The sequence below is a fragment of the Haplochromis burtoni genome, unplaced genomic scaffold, assembly GCF_018398535.1.
Source record: "Haplochromis burtoni strain Fernald_Lab_line unplaced genomic scaffold, NCSU_Asbu1 Contig_24, whole genome shotgun sequence".
Taxonomy (NCBI): Eukaryota; Metazoa; Chordata; class Actinopteri; order Cichliformes; family Cichlidae; genus Haplochromis; species Haplochromis burtoni.
In genome coordinates, this window is record NW_024582385.1 from 3,680,292 (window position 1) to 3,703,626 (window position 23,335).

Genomic DNA, 23,335 nt, shown 5'->3' on the forward strand with positions numbered 1-23,335 from the left:
CTAGCCCCGGGACGTCGGGCTAGCGATATTGCGAGCCCTGATTATTATTATTGTTAGATGTCCAACCCCACTGAGATGTGATGTGTGCCAGTCTATAAAAGCTACAGATTTCTTTATAAGCTGGATCTTCAGATATAAAGTTCTCCTTTGAACAAACACAAACATTTCTGTAAACATCTCATCACAAGAACAGACACAGTTATTAACAAATCCAAAAGGAGTCGGTGCTAGAATAAAGTGCCAGACGACGTTCAAACTCACACAAAGCCTTTCGTGAACATGAAAATATTCGGGCTCTGCTTTGGATCGAAGAAGCCAGTAAGTGGAAATAAATAACAGAATCACAGCTCTGTGTCACTGCTCACCTTCAGCTCTGAGATTTTGCTTTCCCTCGTAGTGAACTCTCGCAGCATGTAATCCTTCCCAGCCTGAAACCAAACGTTACATCACGTGAGTCACTTTGAAGTCTGTCACGTGCCCGTGATGAAGTCTGGCAGCACACTCTCAGGTGATGAAACAACTTACCTCGTGATATAGTCGAGTATCGTTTATTCTAATCAGCACTCCGTCCACTCGCAGGAAGAAACGCATCAACAGGAAGAAGCTGGTCGGCATCACTCGCTGCATCAACAAGAAACATCGTCATCATCAGTGTTAAATCGGCTGCTCATTTGGATTTGGCAGTCCCACGGGACAGGGAGACGGCACTCACAATTTTGACGCTAAGCATAGAGACTCCATGGTCGTGCAGCTCATCTTCAAACAGCAGCACCTCATCAAAGAACATGATGTGTTCCCGAGCCTTAAGCTTCTCCATGTCAATACGCTCGGCAGTCTCAGACACCTTCACACGAAAACCTCACATCACTTTCTTACAAACCTGTGACTGTGAAGAGTGAACAGTGTCAAACCTGCCTACCTTTATCTGCATGCTTTCTCCTGTCAGAGTGCCTCTGTAGTCTGTGGTGTACGTCCAGTCATAAGGTCGGATCACATCTTTAGAGTGTTCAGAATCAGCTCTGGAAGGGATATCATCCAAGATGTTTAGCTCAGTAAGCCAGTGTAACCCTGAGCCTATACTACACCTTTAGCTTTAGCTGACAGAATGAACGCACCACACTTTGTTCTCTAGGGTATGACTGAAACACCAAGACCTGTCAAATACATTGGACAGTAGCTGACAGTCAGAAAATTGGTGCAACGCAGCGGCGCCGCAGAAAATCTGCCGCAGAACGCCGTAGACAGACACAGCAGCACTCCGAGTCCCAAGTACTGGTCTAAAAGTGGGTTTTTATCCAAGCAGAGAAGATTATCTGACAGAAGCTAACAGTGAGCGTCTTACCTGCTCTCCTGCCATTCCTGAGCACACGCCACCTTGACGCTATCCTCCATGTTGCTGACTCTCTTCAGGGAATCAACAGCATTGAATTCAATCCCGTAACCGTCCGTGTGCTGGATGCGCAGTATGTTGTCTCCAAACAACATCTCTGGAAGAGAAGGCATGTTCATGTCTTCTGCTAGCCTGGAAAGTCAAACAGTGAAGACTGATATCAATCAGGTTTTCTATTCTAGTCGTTTTGGGAGGATTCAAAACATCAGAAACAAATCGAGCAGCGCCTGCAACAATATTAGTTTGTTTTCTTTAACGTGTCACGGCTGCTTCTTTCAGTGTCTACATTATTCATTTATGGTTATTTCTATTTTTCCACCATGTGATCACATCACAGCGAGAAGATGTGATGATGCTCGGTGCGTTGCTGTCTGATGAAGAGGACGTGTTACAGCTTTTGTGATGCAATAAACAGGCAAAAACAGCTGATCATGTAAACACGACTCATGTGGACACACACAGACTCTACTGTTTGGTACTCTGACAGTCCGCCTGGTTACACAGGCTGGACCCAACACAGCTTAGATGATATTAAAATGTGACAAATATCTCACCGTTCAATGTCCTTGGACTTCATGATGTGGTTTTTGGAAGCAGTCACTTTCCATGGTCCAAAGTTGAAGTCCTGCTTACTGCTCTTGAAACCATGTGACATCATCATGGACAGAGAGGCCAGCACCAACTGCAAGACAAACATCAGCAGGTTTGTCCAAACAGAACAGGTGGACAGTATCTGCTGTTCAGAGCTTATGGTGTGTTTGTCTGTTTAAATGCGATGACTTTGTAGTTCTCATGTGTTGTCTTTGTTAGAAACCTAATCTGGCAAGGACACAATGAGCTCCTTCCACCAATGCAAAATCCCTTTCCAGACATTTTCACTAAAAGGGCGATTTACTGGCTGTAGCTGGTCCCAAAGTTGAAACCACTCACAGGAGTAGTTGTGGAAATTTCGACTGTGGGAAACCCGCTGATGATTTGCAGAAGTGGCCCACAGATGCTGACCATCCAAATGATCCCTGGTCAGGGTTTTCAAAGCTGCTCAAACGTGGGCACCGAGACAGAAGAGCAGCACTGTGCCAGTGAAGAGCTGTGACTACAGTCAGGGTCAGCTCCGTGCCCGCCAGCTGCTGCACAACAATCCGAGAAAATCACTGCGCAGCGCATTTTGCTAAAGAGGATAAAAATCCCAAATAACAGAGACATCCGAGGTTAAAAAAAAAAGGAAATTCCTGTCAGCCGTGCAACATTTAGTTATTCCTACAAGCTGGTCGGTTTGTAGCAATAACTAAATGTTGGTCAGGCCGCCAGCAGCTTTATTATGATGAACATACCGAATCTGTGACTCGTATTATTATAAACTTGCACGATCTGCACACTTAAAGTAGCTGAGGCTCGGTTCACGCACAGCGTGTTTGTCGTGTTACAGAAACAAATATTAGCACAAAGGCTCGCCGGACGTTTGTTTCCCTGCGCTGACTCGATGTTCGCTCAGGCAGCTCCAAATGCTTCGTCCCAGTTTACGCTGTGAACGTAAAGCTCTGCGGTCAAACACACAGGCTGTACACAAACACATTCATTTACCTTGATGTTGTTGTCGAGCGTTACCTGTCATTGGAGGCTCCCGGGTACGCCGGTGAAATCTGCCCGGTGATGTTTGTGACGCTCGCACTTTGGTTCCACTTTCAAACCTTTCTTTAAAAAAAGATAATCATTTTTCGGTGTTTGTGGGTGAACACGAATTCAGTGGTGATCTCACAGTGTTTCATTAACATAAAACATTTTGAAATAAATTCGGAGAGTTAATCGTCTGTTTTTAGAACTGCGGCTGTCGATCTTACTGTTGGCCGGTTTCAGCCCATCCCTCCTTCCTCTGGTCTCCTGGCCCCAGCCTCCTCCTTTGTCCTCGGTCAAAAGCAGCCATGCCTTATTCAGCACTGAAATCTTAACGATGATATGCATGCTCGATTTGGAAAACATTTGATCCTGATGCAGTCCTCTGCATTTATGCAGGTGTGGAGCCAGCACTAAGAGTACACTGACCTGTGGCTGGAGTGTGATTATGACCCATAAAATCAAACTCTAGTTTTGCTGCAGAGTAAAGCTAAAGGTCCAAACTCGGGTTGAACTTACTCGGCTTCTTCTCTTATATGAATGTGGTTGAGCTGCTGCTTGGAGGAGCAGCGCCGGCCTGTGACATGCTCCAAGTCAAACAGTTGTGAGCCCTACTGCTGTGTCTCAAGTCGCCTCCTCCTTTCATGTGCTGCAGATTCAGCCGTCCTATTCAATCCCTCTGTAACCAGCAGGTCACAGGTGCTGCACTACAGGTCTAGCAGCATCTCAAGGAAGGACATGGCATTTGCCCAATTACATTTGAGCCTCTGAAAATGGAGAGCTGTAAAGAGATGGCAGTGGAAATGGTAATTAAATAGTTACTTAATACTTGTGAAACCAAGCTGAAAATCTGCTCTTAAATCACATCTTCATTGAAAAACCACTATTGTGATGTTCAGAGGTGAAATCCTAAAAATGTTATGAACCTGTCTGTGAAGATTGGCCTCGGTCTCTGGTATCAGTGTTTCCATGAACTGGCCAACATCTACATTCATCATGACTGTAGCATCTCGTCTTGTACGGTTGCACCATTCTTAATGAAGCTTTGCATAAACAGCTTATAATATTTTATACAAATGACACAATCATGCATATATGTCACATTAGATCATGATGATGGCGACCGCTCCGTGTGGGCCGCCTCCCCGTCTCCTGCTTGGGGTCAGGTCTCCTGACTGTGATGGCGGATTGTGTTTGTGCATCGATTAGGCGCCGTTTGTTTTTGTATGCACGTCATCGCAGGAATGACCCGTTGTGTTTTCCTGGCACTGCTGTATTACTGACACACTCAAACTAATAACAGAAACCAATAAATACATTAAAAACAAACTAGATGAGCCCGTCGATTTTACAGGTCTAGTCTATGGTTACAGCAGTGAGAGGCTACAACACAGCAGCTATTACTACTGTTACTGCACAGGCACACAGAGCCATGCAGGTTTTCCCAGTGACGTTCCTGTTAATCCTCATTATACAAGAAGACATTTGAACTCAAGCAGTAACTGTCAAAACTTTGTAAAGGTCAATCTTTAAATACCAGCTTTATTCAGGAAAAGAGGTCAAAGACAAATACGACGTTTTGATAACAATCAGGTGTACATCAGTAGCTGACTGCAGGTGAACTACAGGACACGCAGCAGGTTCTCGCTCCACAGAGCAAGGGCCAGGTTGAGTTTGTCCTCCTGTGTGGGCAGCTGAAGCTGGGCAACAACCAGCTGCTCTGCCAGCTGGAGCTGCCGCAGGGCCTGGAGGTAGGACAGGGGGAACTGCAAGCCCTGCAGACACAGACATACGGTTGGGGTGGAGACCTTTTTCAACACACATGTTCAACACACATCCATATAGTGCGCTTCATTGTCTCACTGTCCATGTCCAATCAGAAGGTAAACCCAGGTCCTTCTTCAAATACCTGATGATATAACACAGCTGCACATCTCACTGGTATTGATTGGTGGATATTTTCAGCATGTGACGCTCAGCCTCACAGTCTGGGGTCTTTACCTTGGAATGTAAAGCACCTTGAGATAACTGCTGTGAACTAGTGCTGTATAAATAAAGCTGCCAGTGCTAACCCTCAGCCTCCCAGTACACACACCTATCGGGTCAAAATCTTACGTCAGCTTGTTCTCCAGTTATGGCATTAACAAGACTTTCAGAAAACATGACCTCTGACCTTTATGTTGAGGTCACAGACTTGAACTGGTCCAGTTCTTCAGCAGCAGCACCTGTGTGTCAGTGTGAACCTCCTACACTGCCTGATCCGAGTGACAGCACCCGACCAGCTTTTACAGTTGAGGATAAAAACCCTTAAAAACACTCGTTTTAAACCAAACATGGACAAATGTTTCGGTTTTCGCGGGTCACACTAACTGTTTCGTGGCTGTTCGAGGTTTCATCACAGAGGATAAATATCTGTGGCGGTGGATTTCTGCACCTCTGCAGCAGAACACTGTTGAACATGTGTTATGAATATGAAAGGACCATCAGCGAGGTATGGCATTACCGTGGAGATGCTGCGTTCTTCCTGGTCATCACAGCTGTCGCCCATCATGTGACCTTCTCTCTGGTTCTTCAAAGAATGCAAGACAAATACTACCAGCTCTGTGGCATCGTCCTGAAACACACACAGTTCAGAGCACACTGTTAGAGCGCACACACAGCACCCCAACAGGGCTGCACATTTCTGTACTTACAGCCTTAAAGGACTCACTGTGCTCTGTGGGCGGGGCTCCACTGTTATTACCACGTGGTCTTTAAAGGTCAGAATCACTGTATCCTCCAAGGCAGGACTCTTCCCAGCTGTGACACACACCACATGTTTATATGCACAAATGTACATCACTGAAAAATCGATCTGAATGCATCCATGACATACATGGTGAAGACAGCTGCTGCTGGCAGTAAGGAGGCAGTCTGTTCATGATGAAGTCTCTCTTCATGTGAGTGAAGCCCAGGTCCTGCGCCCCAGTTTCCATCTCGTCAGCCAGAGCTCTGAGGCTGGCGGCCAGCCGCTTGTTGGTGTGCAGGCCTGCACTGCTGCTCTACACACACACATGCATGTGACTGTGAATGCATCTCATTCATATTTTACATAATTCAGAAAGCATTAGAAGTTGAGCTGTAATGACAGAGGCACAAATACAGACCTCGCTCTCTTCTGAAGCTATTTTCGTTTTATATTCATTCTTAGAAGATAAATCTTCTAAAAACTATGAAAGCAGTGCATTATGAGGACCCGTTTACCTCAACATTGCTCCAGTTTCAGGGAAAAAGATCACAGGACAGCTTTAAGTAATTATGAGTCAATTAAAAACAGCACATTGTAGATGTTACACACACTACCTGTCAAATGTTTGGACAGAGATTCTCATTTAATGCTTTCTCTTTATTTTTACTTCTTCAAACTGATACAAACTGAAGACATTAATATAATAAGCATGACAGGTGGAATTATGTAGCAAAGAGAAAATGTATAAATAACTCTACATATATTTCAGATTCTCCAGCGCCCCCCGCGACCCTGAAAAGGATAAGCGGTAGCGAATGGATGGATGGATATTTCAGATTCCTGACAGTAGCCACCCTTTGCTTTGTTGACAGCGCTGCAAACCCTCGGCCTTCTCTCAGTGAGCTACATGATGTAGTCACCTGACATGGTTTCACCTCACAGTGAGCCTGTCAGGGTTCATCTGTGGAGTTTGTTGCCTTCTTAATGACGTTGGGAACTCCTTCAAGACTGTTGGAAACCACTTCAGGAGACGACCTCATGAAGCTCATGGAGAGAATGAAAGAGTGAGCAAAGCAAAGGCTGGCTTTGACCGCTATTTCACACTTTTTGTTTACTGCATGATTCCACATGTGTTCATTCATAGTTTGGATGCCTTCAGTGAGACTCTACGATGTAAACAGTCATGAAACTAAAGACAAACCATTAAATGAGAAGCTGTGTCCAAACTCCTGACTGGGACTATGAAACCATCTCATATACTGCCATAGATTCTTCAGCGTGCAGTCACAGACAGAAAAAGCATCTGTCAGGATCAGTTTGGAATAATATGTCATGGGAATACAAAGATGGTGTTCATACTGTCGTGATTACCAGTAAGAGTCTTCTGGCCATCCCCTCTCTGAGGCTGACTTCCCTCCTGCTGCGGCCACACAGTAAGCTGGGAAATACGTCCAACAGCAAATCTCCCCATGACCTGACAGCAGGCGGGGACAGTGAGACAGTGTGGGACTGATTAGCAACAGAGAACTCTTCTGGATCTCATTCACACACCAGTTTTGTTTGAGCACGACAGAAACAATCATCATCAAACCCATCTGTTATCAGTGTTTGGAGCTTTGAACAGGACCAGTTCTTCTGTTTCTTATTGGCTGAAAACCTGATGATGTACCCTGACTTTACTCTGCTGAGCAGACGTCTGTTCTACTGAGTCGAGTACGAGTCTGTGTGCCGGATCAGTGGGCAGTAGTTTTACTGCACACTTACTCCCTGACATGCCAATAAAGGAAAAGGAAGTGCAATTTCAACAGAATATCTTTTTTTTATCAAAGTTGATACTTTGTAAAAACAAACAAACAAACAAACAAACAAATCACTTTCAAAATTCTACATCGCCTTGTTGTCAAGTCACTGGATTCATGAGATTTTCATTAAGTGTAACCTCTCAGGTCAATGCCATGGAATTTGAACTCTTCTGAGTTAGTAGATGCTCCTACAGCAGGGTCTCGAACTGCAGGCCTCGAGGGCCGGTGTCCTGCAGGTTTTAAACGTGTCCTTGATCCATCACAGCTGATTTAAATGGCTAAATGACCTCCTCAACATGTCTTGAAGTTCTCCAGAGGCCTGGTAATGACCTAATCATGTGATTCTGGTGTGTTGACCCAGGGTGAGATCTAAAACCTGCAGGACACCGGCCCTCGAAGCCTGCAGTTCGAGACCCCTGACCTATGGTATCAATCTGAAACTACCTCGGTCTCCAGTTAGCACATTCACAAAATTTTTATCTGCTACTATCAGCCTTTTAGGGCTTGGGGTAAAAAGGGGAAGAAGAAGAAGCTTACATTCTCTGGTAGGTGCTGAGAGTTAAGTGGATGGAGCAGTTCACTCCTGCCGGGGTTCTGGCTTGATGGATGGTTCCCCGAGGAAAGTACAGCAGATCTCCAGCCTGTCCAGAGAGAAGACTTGTTCATACTTAAAACACTGTGATTAACATGGTCAGACAGAGCCTTGTGTTACTGGTCTCGGTTAAAGGTTTTGTACATATAAACACAGAATAAGTTCAATTATGTCTCACATAATAAAACAATGACATGACTGTTCAAACTTAGTTTAAGAATTAAAATCCAAAATCTTTGTTCTGTGTAAAAACTTCAAAAAGTATCTTTGTTTCATAATAACTGTATGACCTCATAGTGACACCAGCCACGAGTAGTCCTCACACAATGAGGCAATACTTGGAATGTGACCCATCCTTGTAAATGTTGAGTCAAATTGTTACATGTTGTCATTGTGTTACTTAAATTTGTAAGTCTTAGTTCAAGCAGCAGGATCAAAGACATTCCTTTGTCTCGGACCACCTCCCCAGCCTGTTGGTGGGGGGGCTGTAGTGTTTTATAGGGACACATCCTATGTGAGGGTTCTGTTTCTTACTTAGTGACTTGCGTCTTGCTGTTGTAGTAGAATTATCTTGGCCTTCCAGCAGTAGGTCTGTGCTACACTGACCCATCAGTAAAATTCACATGAAATTCCTAATTCAAACCCAGCCCTTTGTTCTCATGTGGCAGTGTAACTGAAGGAGGATTCAGGGTCACTGATCCAGCTCTAACTACATGTTTTATTAAAAGGAAAGTTTGAAGCCTGATCTTGAAAGTAGAGATAGTGTCTGCCTCCTGAATCCAAACTGGAAGCTGGTTCCACAGAAGAGGGGCCTGAAAACTGAAGGCTCTGCCTCCCATTCTGCTTGAAGCAATACCACGCTATGAGGTCTGTAAGATACGACTGGGTCTGATTATTTGAGACCATGTGCGAGACAAAGGATTTCAATCTTGATTCTGGATTTAACAAAGACAACAGAGTCAAGCACGTCTGATTTGAGCTCCTTTTCTTTTCCGCCTCTGTGGGAGAAACGTTTAAGGAACCATTACTACTGCTCCTCCAGGGACTTCTGCACCCCTGCCCATTCCTACAAAGACATTCCCAAAGATGATCATACGTTTGAATAAAAATGAACATTAAACCTTGAACAGAAGATGTACTGCAGAATCAGATCATACTTGCTTTAGCTGATATAAAGTGCTGTACCTTCAGTATAATATCATGAGTTGGGATGCCAATACTGTCCTCTGACTGCACGCTGTATTCAGCTGCCAGTGGAACAGTAGGATTATAAAGACGCCAATGTTTCTGTCCCTGCAGCTGCAAGATAAACACCTGTGCACAGAGCACCATGGAGATTAGCAACACGTATGCTGGACCGCACATTACTCACATCATCCACAGTTATTGTTGTACCTCTACATCATCATAATGAGGTGGAAGGCCCTGCGACTCCTCTGGGGTGATATAGATGTTCGAGCCCACCAGAGCCCCAAAGAAGCACTCCAGCTTCTCCTGAATCCTCCACAGCTCATCCTGACAACACACAGAAGACCTGCTGAGAGCGGCCTCCACATGCACAGTGTTAGCTCCACAGGTACTTGGACAGTGTCATGATCTTTGAAATCTGGCCTATGTTCACAGTGGGTGTTGAATTAAACAGTTCAGGCTGATTGGAGTGAAGACTTTAATCTAAACAAAAGCTGTGTCGCATACATGTGACAGCGCCGAGCCGGAGTTAAATCTTATAAGCACAGGCTCATCGAGAAATATGACAACAAGCCTTTGCTGAAGTTTGACTGCTACGCAGAGCGTGTCGTGCTGGACTGCAGGGCGACGAGGCGGCTGACCACAGACGGAAACCTGACCGAGGAGGTGGATGCCTCGGTGACACATGTTCGACTATGTGAAGGGAAAGTTGCTGCAAGAAGCCAACGTGACACTGGTTTGAACTTCAGAGATCAAGGAACAGTGTGAACGAGTAAAGCTGCAGATGGCAGCGATGGAGGGGAACTTTAATACAAGCAAACACTGTGAAGATGGGAAAGAGAAAACAGATAAACGTGGGGGTCATTTTGCTAAGGAACAGGCGTGCCTCAGGACGATCATGTAGAGAATACAGTGGAAAGCAACAGTGAGATGTGTGCAAACAGAATCAGAGCCAAACTATACGTTTGTAATGAGAGATCAAACACAGTGACATGTACCGTTGGTGAAGTAGATCTGTAATGCCAGCTGACTTCACTGCATCAAGCAACAGGAGAGCCGATACTCAGCAAGGAAACTGCAATTCAACTAGATGTGCTGGGAGTGGGTGCAAACATGTCCAGGGTGACATTAAAGCAGAAATAAGACACAATATCCACACACAGCGGCACACAGTTCCTATCTTTGACACCCACGTGGACACAAGTAAACGGTGACGTGAAAAGGAATGCACATCGCACAATCCGAGGGGTTAGACTGGAAAAAGGAACTCCGGAAGGACGTCACAATCCACAACTGAGACGAGCCCGGCAGAGCTACTCTTCAAAGGACAGTAAGAGGAAAATCCCCACAGAGACACAGATGAGGAGGAGGGAAGATCAATGAGCACAGGGCAGAAACTCAGTGGGAGACAAATCCCCCACTACATTCAACAACACATCAGATCAGGTGGTCAGGATGGATGGAGAAACAGATATCACACGAAACACGACTGAGCACAGAAGCAAACAGGCTGCAGAGACTAACAGCGAGCCGAGCCTGACTGAGCCCCACCCGTGAGGCCTCATGGGAGACCAGGCTGCAGTGCTACTGGTTTAGTCTAACATGAGGTGGTGGATGTTGAAAAGAAGAAACAAAGGTGCTCGGCAAGAAATGAAATTGTTTGGTGAAAAGGAAATGAGATGGTCTGAGAGAAATGTGTACATGGAACATCCAGACACGGGTTTGTGAACAATGCTCGGCCATAGAAACGTCTTCAGTTTCATGTACTGGTGATGTGTGTGGTCCAGAGGCGAGGGCGCCAACACAGCTGTGCAGACAACAACTGCTCATCACAGCTGGCCATGTATCGGCAGCGCACCAAACACACTGCATACACAAAAAGGAAACAGGTGGATGAACCATGAATGCAAACTGGTCCAAAGGCAGCAAAGCCATGACACTCACCTTGAACCTCTGCGGCTGGTGGTACTGGACGGTGGCTTTGTTCTGACTCATGATCTTATTGAGAACACTGTGCTTCACTCGGCCTTCCTTGTTCAGAAGCTTTTTCTTGCCGTTGACGCAGCGAACGACGTTGATGTCCCTGTAGTACTCGAGACCCTGAGAACACAGGCTCTGCAGGTCACACAGCTGAAACAGGGACTGGTAGTACGAGGCTGTGCCAGGATCAGACCTCTGCAGATGAAGAGGCTTCTTCTCCCAATACTCTGAGAAGAACCGATCTGTCCCCATCGGCTGGATGAGGCTCTCGAACAGTGTGGCTGGGCTCTGGAAGCAAAGGGGTGAAGTGTCGCTCTGCTCCTCTTTGCTTCGTTTGACAGCGGGCTGCTCTTGGTCAGCGATCCGTCTCTTCACACTCGGAGTTTTGCTTTTCTTTGGCATCTTTTCAGTCTGCACATAAGTCCAGAGAATATCATTAGAGTTAAAGCAACACATTGAAGGTTACTGAATTCATTATCTGATCATTCCTATATCAAATTCCTTTTCTTGCACGGTGAGCGCTGTTGAGCTGTGTCTTACTTAAACTGGCCAAAGTCTGCTGGAGCAAACTGGGAACACTTGATCATCCCACTGAGCCAGTCTGTGGATCAGCTGTGTGGAGCAGACAAACTCTTAGCTTCTCCCGCCTCTTTCACCGCTCACACAGCCACACCTCTGGTCAGAAGGAGTAATAGCACCCACAGAAGCTCGTAACGTTCAGATTCAGTCCATACAAGCTTATGAACACAGCACAGCCCACACCGCAAGCATCGCTGCGAACAGAGTTTTCTACCCGAACGATGTTTGGGATGGTCCCGGATCAGGATGGGCTGACGGAGCACCGGTGAAGCTGCTCGGTCATAAAGCGGTGCTCGGATCACGAAGACGCCGTGACAGCTCCATCACAGCCATAGCAAAGCGACGCTTTATGTTCCACATCACCACATCCAACAACCCCACGCACTCACTCACCTCCCAACACACCTCCACTCGAGCTCGATGACGACCCCGGTCAGCCACACGTGTGACTTCACAAGTGTTTTCCAAATTATGTCCGACTGGAAACTCACACCAGCGTCAGAACACGGGACATGTAGTGAGACACAAAAGGTGACTTTAGCGTTTTACACGCGTCAGATGGTCCGAGAGGAAAACAGGAGCAGGACGTTGCTCGCTGTCGGGACCAGCGACACGCACGCGCTGGAGAAAGCCGGCACCATCAGTCATTCAGCGGAGGCTCAACAAACCCACTCACAGAAAACACGCAGACGTGTTCGGCTGCTGTACCGGGACACCGGGAGCTCTCCCCCAGCATCGGAAACAAGTCACGGCCTTGAAAGTTGTTGACGGTCACCAGCGTCGCTCTGTGAACACGTTTAGGGTGTAAAAGCATTTCACAGACACGGAATCAAGTGAAATACAGACTGTAAAACGGAGCTTTCCCTCCGTGACATCACAGCTGCAGTGCATTAGTGACGTCACCGTGGACTCTGGAAACTTGTTATTTTGAACTTGATTTACATTTTTATTGCCAAATGTTTTTATTTATTTCATTTCTATTCCTATTGGGGATTGTTAAAAAACGTTTGATTATTTTCAAATTCATGTGTTTCCAGGGCCATTAATTGAATTTGCTGTGGGACAAGACAACAGGGTGATGTTCACAGATGGGAAGACCTGAGCAGGTGAGGTCCTGGAGCCTAGAACAGCAGGTTTGCCCTCAGGAAGCAGAGATAAGAGTTACTGAAATAATCGCTGACTTTCCTTACACGTTTTTAAATTAAGTGTCCAGTATGAAAACATACAGAGAGATGGGACAGACTTAATGGCGTCCTACATTTTCTCTGTGTAATTCATTTTCTCTCTCTCTCTTCCATATATATGTATGTGTGTGTGTGTGTATTAAATAGGGGGAGAGGTGCCTTTGGATAGTCACCTGAATTTATTTCCACAAAGAAAATTCAGGTACCGTCAACATAAAATGATGCTCCACTGAATTAAAGGTTTTATTGGAGTGGAGAAGAGGAGTGACTGTCTTCAGTTCGGAGATGTCCTGGACCAACCTTACATTACAGTGGATCAATCTTCCTTTCAAGAAAAAAGACTGTTTCTGCAATATGACTCAACATTCCTATATGACGATGAGCAGTGAAAGTATAGGTTAGTAGTTTATAGGAGTCTGAACCCAGTTTCCCCCTTCATGGGCCACCCAGCTCCGTTCCAGAGCAAGTTCAACGGGACATGTTCCACACAGAGTGCTTAACTCGGGCCGGCGTTCCTGTCACCGGACCCGCCAGAGGGAAAGAGAGCCAAAGTTCACAGTGTTGTTTCACGGGCACTTATTTCGTGCATTCTGTATTAAAAAAGCCCCGACACGCGCATCCAGGCAGTTTGCCGAGGGCGCTGTCGAGTGTTGCAAAACACATGAAAAAAAATGTTGAAAAACAGAGCACCGTCTGCCATAACGCAGCCCGTGGAGACTCGCGTTTCCATGGCTGTGATGACGCAGATGAGCCCGTCACCTCGCTCGCCTGTGACAGAGGTGACGGGACGCCAAAATGGCGTATGGTTCGCGCTGCGACCACAAGGGGGCGCCAAAACGCCATCTTCGGTGGAGTGGCCAGTGAGCCCTCTGTCTCTCCACATGAAGAGCTGGGCCACCTGCACTCAGTCAGCATGGGTGCTGAGGACATTGGAATAGGGCTACAGGCTGCAATTCAGTGTCGCTCCACCACATTTCAAAGAATTCGTTTACTCTCATGCTCTGGGCGAGTCCGCCAGTTTTCTCCTGGAGGAAATTTCCACCTTGAGAGACAAAGGAGCTATAAGAGTTGTCCCTCAAGAGGAAATGCACAGTGGATTTTATTCAAGGTATTTCCTTGTGCCAAAGAAAGGGGGAAGGGGGATGAGAGCCATTCTGGATCTCCGTGCCCTGAACCGGCATTTAAGGACATACAAGTTCAGGATGTTGACGCACGCCTCGCTGCTACGGTTTGTATGAGCGGGCGACTCGTTCACATCAATCAACCTGAGGGATGCTTATTTCCACATCCCCATATATCCCCCACACTGAAAGTATCTGAGATTTGCTTTCCAGGGGATAGCATACGAGTGTGTAGTCCTGCCTTTTGGTCTCTCACTGAGTCCAAGGGTGTTTGTGAAATGCACCGAGGCAGCAGTGGCCCCGCTCATGGAAAAGAGCACATTGACGCCAACTCAATGCATTACTTTCATAGGGCTCGGCCTAGACTCCCTCCGAGTGAGAGTCTCTGCAGACTTTCATATCAATGTGGTCAACGCCATGGAATTTGAACTCTTCTGAGTTAGTAGATGCTCCTACAGCAGGGTCTCGAACTCCAGGCCTCGAGGGCCGGTGTCCTGCAGGTTTTAAACGTGTCCTTGATCCATCACAGCTGATTTAAATGGCTAAATGACCTCCTCAACATGTCTTGAAGTTCTCCAGAGGCCTGGTAATGACCTAATCATGTGATTCTGGTGTGTTGACCCAGGGTGAGATCTAAAACCTGCAGGACACCGGCCCTCGAAGCCTGCAGTTCGAGACCCCTGACCTATGGTATCAATCTGAAACTACCTCGGTCTCCAGTTAGCACATTCACAAAATTTTTATCTGCTACTATCAGCCTTTTAGGGCTTGGGGTAAAAAGGGGAAGAAGAAGAAGCTTACATTCTCTGGTAGGTGCTGAGAGTTAAGTGGATGGAGCAGTTCACTCCTGCCGGGGTTCTGGCTTGATGGATGGTTCCCCGAGGAAAGTACAGCAGATCTCCAGCCTGTCCAGAGAGAAGACTTGTTCATACTTAAAACACTGTGATTAACATGGTCAGACAGAGCCTTGTGTTACTGGTCTCGGTTAAAATTTTCCAGCTTGTTCTCTTCCCAATCGTGTGATCTAACAACTGACAACACAACAAGGGCGAACCATTGCTGATGCTTTCGCTCCTTTAGCCCTTTGTTTGGCCTGCTAAAACGGCGCCGCGGCGGTCACGCCCCCTCCTGTGACATCACGCTCTAAAGCCCTATACTTTTAATGATTGTTTTTTTTCAGTATGTTAAAAATGTTTCCCCCTCTCATTAGCTCTGTATACGTGTCATAGTTTAGAATGAGAATACTTTATGAGGCCACAGTTACTCCAAGTTAGTAAGAACATGAACTCACTAAACTAAATGAAATAAAAATGTGACGGTTGGTGGTTTGATTCCTGTCTGCCGCAGTCTGCATGACAAATATTCCTGGGAGAAACTAACCCCAAGCTGCTCTCCGGTGCATCCATCAGAGTACAGACAGAGAGCACTGAAAGTGTGTGTATGAATAGGATAATGAGCCCAGTAGTTTAAAGCTGTTTGAGTCAGGTAGAGTAGAAAACCTTCCATTTATCATTTAATATGAGATATTTCACAGTTACAAAGTAGCTCTAATCACAGGAATCCCAGTTACACAAATTGAACATCTATAGTTGACACTGAGGTGTCAATCTGATCGCATTTGACTTTGTAACTTTGTCTGTAGTGGATGTGATATTATGGCTGTGTAGCCACTGCAGTGTGTACGTGTGCTTTAAATACACAAATATATTTTCCTTTAAAGAAACTCAGTTCAGATCCCTCGCATCATCAGAAAGAAGAGACTGGCTGACAGTCACAGAGCAGCCACCCACACTGAACAATGAAGGTAGTAAATAGTTGGAAAATGTCACAGGCTCAACTTGCTTATGGTGTAACGGTTTTTCCTTGCAATGTGAATCTTTGTGATTACCCATCATGTCTTTTCTTCTTCTTTGTCTTTGAGCGCTCTGGTTCTGACACTTTCCACCTGTGCTATGCTGATGGATACACACCTAAATGAAACACAAACACATTGGAGGATGTAATGTGTTTATGTTTTCTAAATCCAATCTACCAGTGAAATACGGGCCCTCCTCCCCAGACACGACTTGTGCAAACTCTTCCACTCCAGTAGATGGCAGCCTGACATCAGTCAGCAAGACTCATATTTTAAATGACTTTATTTTTAAGATCAGCTCAAATTACATCGTAGAAAAAGATGAGCCTGTCGGTGAACTATGTGTCATTTCATTTAAAACAACATGACTATGTGTAAACTTGGACTTTATGCAGGGCTTCAGTATTAACTCGATGGTTTTAACGGCTTCATTTATGATCCGGTTAGCACTTTGATTCAGAGCTCCAGAGCTCTTTCTGTATAACACTGGATTCTTTTTTGAAATCCTGTAGTGCTGTATCTTTTGTGTTTTTAATGATTATTTTGGCCTTTTTCTGACTTCATTGGATGGGTACGGTGAAGACTGACAGGAAAGTGGAGGGAAAGAAACGTGTGACAAAGGGCCGCAGGTTGAACCCAGACCCACCTCCTGCTCATCCCACTGCAAATAAAACCACAGCATGTAGTGTAGAATGTCTTAACTTTCTAAACTTTTGAAATGAAATCCAAAACAGCTCTGGATTCTGTTATCGCTGTCCCGTCTGACCTGTGCTCCACTGGAGATGTTTTGACATTAAAATACAAAACTGATCTTCTGTTCAGACCATCGTGATCCTCTCGTCTCATCCTTTATCAGTTTATATAAAATCAGCTGTCAGAGACCTGGTGTGATATTTGACTCGAATCTCACCCTGTACAAACATAAACAGCAGCATTCGATCAATACCAGACATAGAGGAGACCAGACTTTTGCAGTAGCTGAGCTGAAACTGTGGAATAGGCAGATCTTTTTAAAACTCATTTAAAAACCTATTTTATTTCCAGGCTGTTAAACCTGTCTAAATAATGTCTTTCTTTTGATATTGTCCAAATTGTACAACACTTTGGTCGGCGCTTGTTGGTTTGTAATGTGCTTTATAAGTAAAATTGACTTGACTTGAGTTGAATATTGAGTTTTAGTCTGTGAAGGTTCTCAGTCATGGTATTTCAACTTTTACGTATCAGAAATTAACTTCAGGCTTTTTACACGAACCAAGAAAACCAAGCAGAGTCTTAATGGCTCTGCACTGGCTGCCCATTAGTTTGAGAACTAACGTTGAGATTTTACTGTTCAAATCTTTACTGACACGAGCTGTTGTTCCTGAACCAACCAATGTGCAGCCTCAGGTCCTCGGGCAGTAATGTGCTAGCTTTTCATACGTCAAGCTTAAAGACAGAAGCCACTGAGCGTTTGCTGTGAGGACTGATCTGCCTCAGCTCATTGTTAAAGGCTCATTTATATCATAAGGTTATATTTATAAATACATTTTAGTATAGATTTGATATTTTTGAACATTCTTAGTTTATCTCCATCTTAATCTTTTAATATTGATACGGGATTTGAGAAGCACTATACAATTATTATTATACTACCTAGCTAACATGAAAGGCAACAGTGTGATTTTACTCCTGTGGAAGGATACTTCATTTAGTTTACTGAAGCTCAGTGACCCAGAAGTAAATTCTTTAAATGTGAGTCGTCTGGTCTCTCCGCCTTCCTGTGTGGCCCTTCGTAGTCACAACGAGCCGTCTGCTCAATGTTGGAATAAATGTTCAGTCGTCTTCGGATCTTTGCATCAGGCAGGTACGCTCTCGGCCTGTGATCGTCTGGAGTCAGATTTCTGTTTGTGCAGATCAACCTCGAAACCTGAAACTGTGAAGCCTGCGATACCTGGTCGACACTTTGGGTCCCTGAATAAACTTTTACCGTGTTCTGCACTTCGGTGATCATCAATAGGACACATACCAAAAATAATCAATAAAACCAAGCAAATGAATTTCCCTTTTGCAAACTAAATAAATGTCCATGTGTCTGTTATTATGTATCATCCTTCTTGTGAGATATGGGACAGTAACCTTTAATGTATCAACTTTAAACTGCATACATTTAAACAACATCTGACATTAAGCACTGAGACCGCACTCAATAAAAAAACTCACTTGACTTAAAATGTTTCTTTCATTGCTCTGTGTGCCAAATCACCAGATCTGCTTTGTTTTTTAGAGATTTTTAATCCCCATAACAGTCATCTGATAACGTCACTGATTGGAGTAGGAGTCTGTTTTCAAAGTGTTGATATATGTTTTAAATAGTAGAGAGCAGTTCTGATGACCTAATTGATTAAAGTAACAAACCTGAGATCACAAAACAGCGCCAAGGTTCATTGGAGAAGCACCATGGGACACAGAGCGCTCACACATGCAGAGGCAGTTTCACAAGTTTAGTATACAAACCCTGGATTCATTTACAAGAACAAAATTAAACTACAGGCCTTCTTTACTCAAACAGAACTCTTACCTGTGGAGCATTAACAGCCTGAACACTGCTGGTTAGTTTCACTGTGCATCTGGAGGACATGAGGGACCAGGACACTGGGACTAGATTTACTGACCGTCTCAGCAGCACAGAGCTCTCTTCAAATGTTACCAAGGTAGTGGATTTGCTAACGAGGCACACGAGTATGAACGTTGTGGACGGGAATGTTTTGTGGCTTACTTTTTGCCAGCTGTGTTTTTCTCTTACACGAGGAGAATATTAGAGTGAATCACTCAGACATGCTTCACTAATGTTTGCAGTTTGTATTGTAATGCAGATGATGATGAATGTATGGAAGTGTGTGAACACAACAGTTGCTGCTCGCCTACACCAACCATAAAAGTGACAGATACTCAAAGTCCTCCGTTTAATCAAACAGTTCATTTTAATTCCTTTCATGCTCTGCTTTACACACTGGCTAATCTAAACGGATGGAATTCACAGTAACGATGCAGACAGTATTGTAGAAACACATTTGGTACTTGCTGTATTTAATAATATGGCACAGGCTGTTTAACATTCTGCTCTCTGGTTTAAATCTTTGTGTACTTTCGAGGCTGCAGTGTGTGATCCAGTTGAATTATGTCATATTGTACCAAGGTGTTTTAATAATGAACAGACGTGTCGATGAAACTAATGACATAGAACATATTAACTGTCCAATCTGGTTGTTAAAACACTGCAAGCCCAGATTCAGAAGTCTACAGGAAGTACCTGTGGAAAGATTTTTCCAATCTAGCCAGAGCAATGTTCATCCATCACCACAGACAGCCGTGCAGAAAACGATAGCCGTGCTGTTACTGCCAGTGCAAATAAATGGCCTGATTACAGGAATGTAAGAAACCTTTTTCTTCCAGTTACTATCCAGTCCACACTCAGCTGCTGCGGCTAGGATGAAATTCCTCTCGTTATAAAGTAAAATGACTTTGATGAATTGATTCTGTGACACCTTGGAGCACTAAAACGATTGTTGAACTAGCATTTACCCACTCGGGCTTCTGACCGCTGACCTTCTTTCCAACATCATCAACATGTGTCAGAATCACTCTGTTGGTGAAGTCGTCACAGATCAGTCCTTTCGGTGGGCAACCTTTGAAACACGTGTGACAGAAACTTGAATGTAGTTTCTCACGTCTTCTATCAAACGCTGTGAGCGCACAGGTGCAGGTCGTGAACATGGAGGCTGTGTGGATGTGTGGCAAAGGGAAGAAACAGAAGTCAGGAGGTTTTCCTTCTTGTTCTGCTAATGAGAATGATTTACAATAATACAATTATTTTAAAATAATACAATTTTGTCATCTTATTGTGTGGAATAAGTGTTACAGTTTTGGTGGCATGAATGATTCACTGACAGAGACCCTCTCCAGGAAGTCTGCAGGATTCTGCTTCATGTTTGAGCTGTCTGGGGAAACGCCTGCTATGCTGAGGCCTTCATAACGTTTCAGTAAATGTGTTGTTGTGTGTTCTGTGTTGTTAACATTGTGACCTGTGTTTGCTTGTTGAGAAATAGTCTTGCTACATCTGAACTGGTTTTTGGTTGCACTTAGACCAGTTAGTGGCAAAACTGTGATTTTTAGTGAACTTTAATGTGTAAAATATTTTCTTATTTCTTTATTTTCTTTATTTTTTAAGGTTCAGTGAGCAGAAGACTTATACTGGTTTTACTGCAGAGCTACAGGACAAATAGAAACACACACACACACACACACACACACACACACACACACACACACACACACACACACACACACACACACACACAGGGAGCAGCGGGCGGAGAGACAGGTCTGCTGTCTATACTCTGATGTGACTGTGCTTGAATAGTTGTAAGGCTGTAGCTCAGAGGGCCGTGGAAACCGGGTGAAGTGGACGTGGCATTCGCGAGTTTGGACTGCAGCGCGTGCCGTGGCACAGGTGAGAGTGTAAAGTTGACACGGCTGGGAGCTGCGCTGCTGCTGCTGACACGGGCGTAGGAGGCCCAGGACTCTCGGACCTCTCCGGCACTCAGCACATCGCACTGCAGCGACACACAGCGAGTGTGTGTCACGGAAACGCCGTGTTTCTGACTCGTCGCGTGTTTTCATGCAAGCAGCGTTTAACTGAAAGTTCTTCAAATGAAGGAAAAATCAAAGAATGCCGCGAAAAAGCGCAGAGAGAAAGAGAACGGAGAGTTTTATGAGCTGGCCAAACTGCTGCCTCTGCCGGCGGCCATCACCTCCCAGCTGGACAAGGCCTCCATCATCCGGCTGACGAGCAGCTACCTCCGGATGCGGAGCATTCTCCCCGACGGTAGGCACCCGACACCCTTTCATTTGTAGCCGATTCAGACAGAGGTTTTCTTCCAATAATAATAACAATAATTATTAATCACTATTTTGTTAGTTAGATGGACACAGTAGATTGGAAGTTTAAACACTGATGTCTGCTTCAAACGCCGGACTCATTTATCAAGATGAATTATTTCATTAGTGCCCGTGGGCACTGGGGCAGTGCGGGAAAACTCTGTCAACACTCGGAAAGTCTGCTTCAGTCACTGACCGGCCCGTTGGTCGTTCTCGCGTGGATTCTTACCGAGTTTGAAGACTAATCCAGCTGTAATCCACGAATGACAACAAAGTTTCATCACACAGATGCACGAGACGTGGATTTCTAAAGGCGTCATAGACGAAAGACAGAGTCCTGCTTAGGGACGCCGCTGTGTTTCAGCACAAATGTGTTCTCATGCTGGAAGTCCAACGATCTTTGAAATAATAATAATAATAATAATAATAATAATAATAATAATAATAATAATAATAATGAAGCGCTTCATAACCTCGCTCCTCCATATTTATCTGATCGTCTCCATACGGAGAGCTTTATTTGGTTTAATAATATTGCATAAAAATAGAATGTAATAATAATAATAATAATAATAATAATAATAATAATAATAATAATAATAATAATAACATTTGATTTCTAGGCGTCACCTTACATTAGTACAACAAAATAAAAACAAAAGGTAAATGAAAAATAAAAAACAAAAATGAAAGTATAAAAACTAAACAAGGTTAAAATCAACTTAGAATCAATGGTTTTAAAACGCGATTTAAAGTAGAGAGGAGGTCTGTAGTCCGAAGATCTGCTGAAAGTGCATCCAAAGACTCGGGCAGAACAAGTCCCACGGTAGTCAGGCCGGCAGGTGGAACAGACAGAAAGGAAACTCTCCGTATGGAGACGATCAGATAAATATGGAGGAGCGAGGTTATGAAGCGCTTCATTATTATTATTATTATTATTATTATTATTATTATTATGACTATTATTATTATTATTATTATTATTATTATTATTATTATTATTATTATTATGACTATTATTATTATTATTATTATTATTATTATTATTATTATCGCCAGCAGAGATCGCAGCTTGCATTCTTTTTACATTTGAAAATGGGTTTCAGCATCCAGATGTGGCCTGTACTTTCTGTGGATCTGTGAAAGAATGACTCGTGTCTGTAAATGTGACAAAGTTAAACGTGTTAGGAGCGCTGAGCCTGTGTTAAAGTGAGCGCAGAGATAAGCGTGGGCCTGTTACTGCACGGCTGAGGCTGCTTTTAATGAAGGAAGCTTCGTTTGTCTCTGATAGTCTGTTTCTTTCACTGCATCGCTCTGATACGGAGAGCTTATTTCTTCTGCTAAATGTTTATTATGTTCAGAGTTTAGTTTGGCATCATTTTGGCTGAAGCTAAACGCTCCACATCGGGAGCCTCGGGATAATCTGACAGCATTGATCCCGCCTGAAGGCTGACATCAGCGTCATCTGTTAAAACGAACAGGATTACAACAACTGTAACAGTTACAATGCAGGACTCTTGTTAGGACTCTTGTTTTTCTCTGTTTGCAGTTAAAAAACAGAAAATATTTCATTCAATTGAAATTTCAAGTGGAATGTAAACATGAAAAAACATCTTTTTGTATCAAATTGTCAGTTTTACATGTGTTAAAAAAATATTACCCACATACCGAGATATACATAAATTCAAGCATGCATTTCACTTCTGTTGCTGTCACATACACGTTGAAATATATTTGTCACGTGATCTTATTGCGTTATTGATTATTATTAATTATTAACATCTGTTGTTCGTTTGTAAAACTGTTCTGGTCTTATTAGCTCATCAGTGTCGTTGTGCAAAATAAGCTTTGAACTCAAAGGATTGAAATCGAGTTACCGTCACATTAGTTTGGCTTTGAAGCAAAGTAGAAATACTCACCTGACATCAAAACAATGTGAACATACAAACATTCTTTACGTTAAATAATTACATATAATTACATGCTATTATAGTAGTGTGATTACGTGACTTTTTAAGTGTTGCGGGTTAATATGACCTATTTTGCTCTATTTTCCTTCCATTTAAATGAACATTACAGTTTACGCAGTATTAGGTACACGTGTACTACTCTTTAGTCCGCACACGTTCTTTTTATTAAAAGATGACTAGTGTCGTTTCAGCCTTCTGTGAGTAATGAAGGCAAGTGTAACCTGATTCCAGTCGCTCCTCCAGAGACTGTTGCAAAATAAAAACTCTGTTGATTTTTTTTTATTTCCTCAGTGGACGCTTGGCGGGCTGTGAGATGACTCCTGTTTATTTGAATGGTTTAATATTTTGTTTTAAAAAAGCAACAAGCCTAATTTAGATGTAGTATAATTTCAAATACCAACATGTCCAACTGATAAAT

The 23,335-nt window shown here is 44.0% G+C and overlaps 4 protein-coding genes across 10 annotated transcripts in view; 2 read left to right on the top strand and 2 right to left on the bottom strand.

The window, feature by feature from the left end:
• Positions 1 to 3,097, bottom strand: part of tiprl (TIP41, TOR signaling pathway regulator-like (S. cerevisiae)) — an 8,280-nt gene extending 5,183 nt beyond the window's left edge. The window contains exons 1-7 of one of the 4 annotated variants that reach the window (XM_005926858.3): positions 2,996 to 3,097; positions 1,945 to 2,072; positions 1,343 to 1,522; positions 920 to 1,019; positions 713 to 844; positions 526 to 621; positions 366 to 428 (exon numbers count right to left, since the gene is read on the bottom strand). In XM_005926858.3, coding sequence (XP_005926920.1) covers positions 366 to 428; positions 526 to 621; positions 713 to 844; positions 920 to 1,019; positions 1,343 to 1,522; positions 1,945 to 2,051 — 678 coding nt within the window. In that variant the 5' untranslated portion in view covers positions 2,052 to 2,072; positions 2,996 to 3,097. The other 3 variants (XM_005926859.3, XM_005926860.3, XM_005926857.3) reach the window with 3 other exon arrangements.
• Positions 3,098 to 4,517: 1,420 nt separating this feature from the next.
• riox2 (ribosomal oxygenase 2) lies at positions 4,518 to 12,406 on the bottom strand. 4 transcript variants are annotated; one of them, XM_014335039.2, is made up of 10 exons: positions 12,264 to 12,404; positions 11,256 to 11,702; positions 9,519 to 9,638; positions 9,309 to 9,437; positions 8,069 to 8,172; positions 7,101 to 7,203; positions 5,877 to 6,042; positions 5,712 to 5,800; positions 5,505 to 5,615; positions 4,518 to 4,776 (listed from the first exon to the last, which is right to left on the bottom strand). In XM_014335039.2, the coding sequence occupies exons 2-10, from the start codon at positions 11,691 to 11,693 to the stop codon at positions 4,624 to 4,626; spliced, it is 1,413 nt and encodes a 470-aa protein (XP_014190525.1). In that variant the 5' UTR covers positions 11,694 to 11,702; positions 12,264 to 12,404; the 3' UTR covers positions 4,518 to 4,623. The 4 variants fall into 4 exon arrangements, with proteins under 4 accessions (XP_014190525.1, XP_005926924.1, XP_005926923.1 ...); XM_005926862.3 differs by having other exon boundaries at positions 12,276 to 12,378; XM_005926861.3 differs by lacking the exon at positions 12,264 to 12,404 and adding an exon at positions 11,832 to 12,233.
• A 336-nt stretch (positions 12,407 to 12,742) lies between these two features.
• LOC121814184 lies at positions 12,743 to 14,678 on the top strand. Its single transcript, XM_042218880.1, has 2 exons — positions 12,743 to 12,976; positions 13,202 to 14,678. The coding sequence occupies exon 2, from the start codon at positions 13,533 to 13,535 to the stop codon at positions 14,601 to 14,603; it is 1,071 nt and encodes a 356-aa protein (XP_042074814.1). The 5' UTR covers positions 12,743 to 12,976; positions 13,202 to 13,532; the 3' UTR covers positions 14,604 to 14,678.
• Positions 14,679 to 20,410: 5,732 nt separating this feature from the next.
• Positions 20,411 to 23,335, top strand: part of sim2 (SIM bHLH transcription factor 2) — a 17,291-nt gene continuing 14,366 nt past the window's right edge. Inside the window, exon 1 of the mRNA XM_042218881.1 lies at positions 20,411 to 20,894. Within this exon, the coding sequence (XP_042074815.1) occupies positions 20,720 to 20,894 (175 nt within the window). The 5' untranslated portion in view covers positions 20,411 to 20,719. The remainder of the gene's footprint in view (positions 20,895 to 23,335) is intronic.

Bases quoted from the DNA above. Each gene is read 5' to 3' on its own strand.
- riox2 (XM_014335039.2), bottom strand. From the start codon at position 11,693: ATGCCAAAGAAAAGCAAAACTCCGAGTGTGAAGAGACGGATCGCTGAC. The intron at 9,639-11,255 runs GTGAGTGTCATG...GTGTGTTGTCAG, and splicing joins ACCAGCCGCAGAGGTTCAAG to GATGAGCTGTGGAGGATTCA. The intron at 6,043-7,100 runs GTAATCACGACA...GTGTGTGTGTAG, and splicing joins TGGCCAGAAGACTCTTACTG to AGCAGCAGTGCAGGCCTGCA.
- LOC121814184 (XM_042218880.1), top strand. From the start codon at position 13,533: ATGTTCCACACAGAGTGCTTAACTCGGGCCGGCGTTCCTGTCACCGGA.